Genomic DNA, 3,016 nt, shown 5'->3' with positions numbered 1-3,016 from the left:
GCCATGGCTTCAACCCATTTTGAGACATAGTCAACCACCACGAGAATATAAGTATTCCCACAAGAACTAACAAATGGACCCATGAAATCGATGCCCCAAACATCAAAGATATCCACTTCAAGAATGGTGTTGAGAGGCATCTCATCCCTTTTTGAAATTCCGCCCGCTCTTTGGCAATCGTCACACCTCTTTACAAAATCGCCTGCATCTTTGGACAAGGTGGGCCTATAGAATCCATAACTAAGGATTTTCGAGGCGGTCCTCACCCCACCATAATAGCCACCATAGGTGAAGAATGTCAAGCCTCTAAGATACTCAATTGTTCTTTCTCCGGGACACATCTACGAATCACGCCATCCGTGAAAACCTTGAACAAGTATGGCTCATCCCAATAGAAATCCAAACTATCCCGCTTGAGCTTCTTCTTTTAGTTAGAAGAGAGCTCATACGGGATTATTCCGGTCACAAGGTAACTGGCAATATCGACAAACCATGGCATATCCTTCATTGACACCACAATGAGTTGTTCGTTGGGAAATGAATCATTGATCTCAAGGCCATCACAAGGCCTCCCCACCTCCTCCAAACGGGACAAGTGGTCCGCCACTTGATTCTCACTACCTTTCCGGTCCACAATTTCTAGATCAAACTCTTGCAGTAGTAGCACCCATCTCATCAATCTTGCCTTGGAGTCTTTCTTTGTCATCAAGTACCTAAGGGCAGCATGATCGGTGTGCACTATAACTTTGGCCCCCAAAAGATAAGGTCGAAACTTTTCCATAGCAAACACAATAGCCAAAAACTCTTTCTCGGTGAATGTATAGTTCCTTTGAGCCTCATTCATGATCTTGCTTGCATAGTACAATGGATGAAACATCTTGTTAACCCTTTGACCCAAAACAGCCCCAACCGCAACGTCACTTGCGTCACACATGAACTCGAAAGGCAAGCTCCAATTTGGTGCGGTAATGATAGGGGTAGTGGTCAACTTAAGCTTGAGAAGCTCGAATGCTTGCATACTTCCCTCATCGAACACAAACTTTGCATCCCTTTCTAGCAACTTGCACAAGGGGTGTACCACCTTTGAGAAATATTTTATAAACCTCCGGTAAAAACCCACGTATCCAAGAAAACTCCCCACCCCTTTGACAGAAATAGGGGGAGGAAGCCTTCAAATCACCTCTATCTTGGCTTTGTCAACTTCAATTCCATGATTTGAGATTTTGTGACCCAACACTATACCCTCTTCAACCATGAAATGACATTTTTTCCAATTGAGTACGAGGTTGGTGTCTTTACACCGGCCAACACTCTATCCAAATTTCCCAGACACTCATCAAAGGAATCCCCAACCACACTGAAATCATCCATGAAAACCTCCAAGATATCCTCCACCATATCGGTGAAAATAGCCATCATGCATCGTTGGAAGTTCGTCGGAGCATTACACAATCCGAACGACATTCGAGAGAAAGCGAATGTGCCATACGGACAGGTAAAAGTTGTCTTCTCTTGATCCTATGGGGAAATTAAAATTTGATTGTACCCCGAGTAACCATCCAAAAAACAATAAAAAGCACGCCCCGCAAGACGATCTAGCATTTGGTCAAGGAATAACAATGGGAAATGATCCTTTCGAGTCACCTTGTTTAGCTTCCGGTAATCCATACACACTCTCCACCTGGTGACCGTCCGAGTAGGAATAAGTTCATTGTTGTCATTGGTCACCACAGTCATGCCACCCTTCTTCGTCACACATTGTACCGGAGAAGTCCATGAGCTATCAGAAATGGGATACACGACCCCAACATCCAACCATTTAATAACCTCTTTCTTCACCACTTCTTGCATAGCCTCGTTGAATCTTCTTTGATGCTCTATGGAAGGCTTTGCATCATTCTCCAAGATAATTTTATGCATATAGAACACAGGGCTTATTTCCCGAATGTTGGCTAGAGTCCATTCAATTGCCCTTTTTCGCTTTTGAAGAACCGACAATGTGGCTTCAACCTGCATGTTAGTAAGGCCAGAAGAAAGAATAACTGGTAAAGTAGAATTTGAGCCTAAGAATTCATACCTGAGGTGTGGAGGAAGTGGTTTCAACTCCAACACCGGTGGCTCATCAATTGATGGCTTTGTTGATGGAGTTTTCTGATTTTCAAGGTCCAAGGATAATTTCCTCAGCTCATAAGAATAAGAGCACATCCCATGTAGGGCATTTATGCACTCCACTCTACTAGCATCATCATTGACATCCATGTTAAAGAGCACAAAGAGGATCTTCCACGTTGATCATAGCATTGGTATCATCCACAATCACAGTTGTGACAAGGTCTACAAATGAGCACACTTCAGTGATATTGGGTTGCTTCATAGATTTGCAAATGTGGAAAATGACCTTTTCATCTTCCACTCGAAAAGTGAGCTCACCTGCTTCAACATCAACCATTGCCTTCCCCATTGCAAGGAAAGGTCTGCCCAAGATAATAGGAACCTCATAGTCCACCTTACAATCCAAAATCATAAAGTCGGTCGGCAATATGAATTTGTCCACCCGGACAAGCACATCATCAATAATGCCCAAAGGTCGCTTCATCGATCGATCCACCATTTGAAGTCTCATTGAAGTTGGCCTAGGTTACCCGATACCCATAGTTTTGAAAATCGAGTAGGGCATCAATTGATATTATCTCCCAAGTCACAAAGAGATTTGGAAAAATCCGCACTCCCAATGGTGCAAGGAATGGTGAAAGCACCGGGATCTTCAAGCTTCGGGGCCATTGAATGCACTATAGCACTAACTTGGTGAGTCATCTTTATAGTTTCACAATCCATAGAATGCTTCTTTGTAACCAAGTCTTTTATGAATTTTGCATAACCCGACATTTGTTCAAGTGCCTCCCCACCAGAGGCACATTAATAGATAAGCTCTTCATCATGTCAATGAACTTTTTAAACTGATTATCATTCTTCTGCTTTACGAGCCTTTGAGGATAAGGTGGAGGTGGCCTTGGCA

The 3,016-nt window shown here is 43.2% G+C and overlaps 1 protein-coding gene across 1 annotated transcript; it reads right to left on the bottom strand.

The window, feature by feature from the left end:
* Positions 1–2,260: 2,260 nt before the first annotated feature.
* Positions 2,261–2,611, bottom strand: LOC138882230 (uncharacterized). Its single transcript, XM_070162743.1, has one exon. It carries the CDS (start codon positions 2,609–2,611, stop codon positions 2,261–2,263), a length of 351 nt encoding a protein of 116 aa, XP_070018844.1.
* Between the last annotated feature and the right edge of the window lie 405 nt (positions 2,612–3,016).

This window comes from Nicotiana sylvestris, chromosome 2 (assembly GCF_000393655.2).
Source record: "Nicotiana sylvestris chromosome 2, ASM39365v2, whole genome shotgun sequence".
NCBI lineage: Eukaryota > Viridiplantae > Streptophyta > Magnoliopsida > Solanales > Solanaceae > Nicotiana > Nicotiana sylvestris.
The sequence above is the reverse complement of the archived record's forward strand: the minus strand, read 5'-3'. Positions and strand labels throughout refer to the sequence as shown.

What these genes read in the sequence shown, in the direction of transcription:
- LOC138882230 (XM_070162743.1), bottom strand. Translation starts at nt 2,611, where the DNA reads ATGGTGGATCGATCGATGAAGCGACCTTTGGGCATTATTGATGATGTG.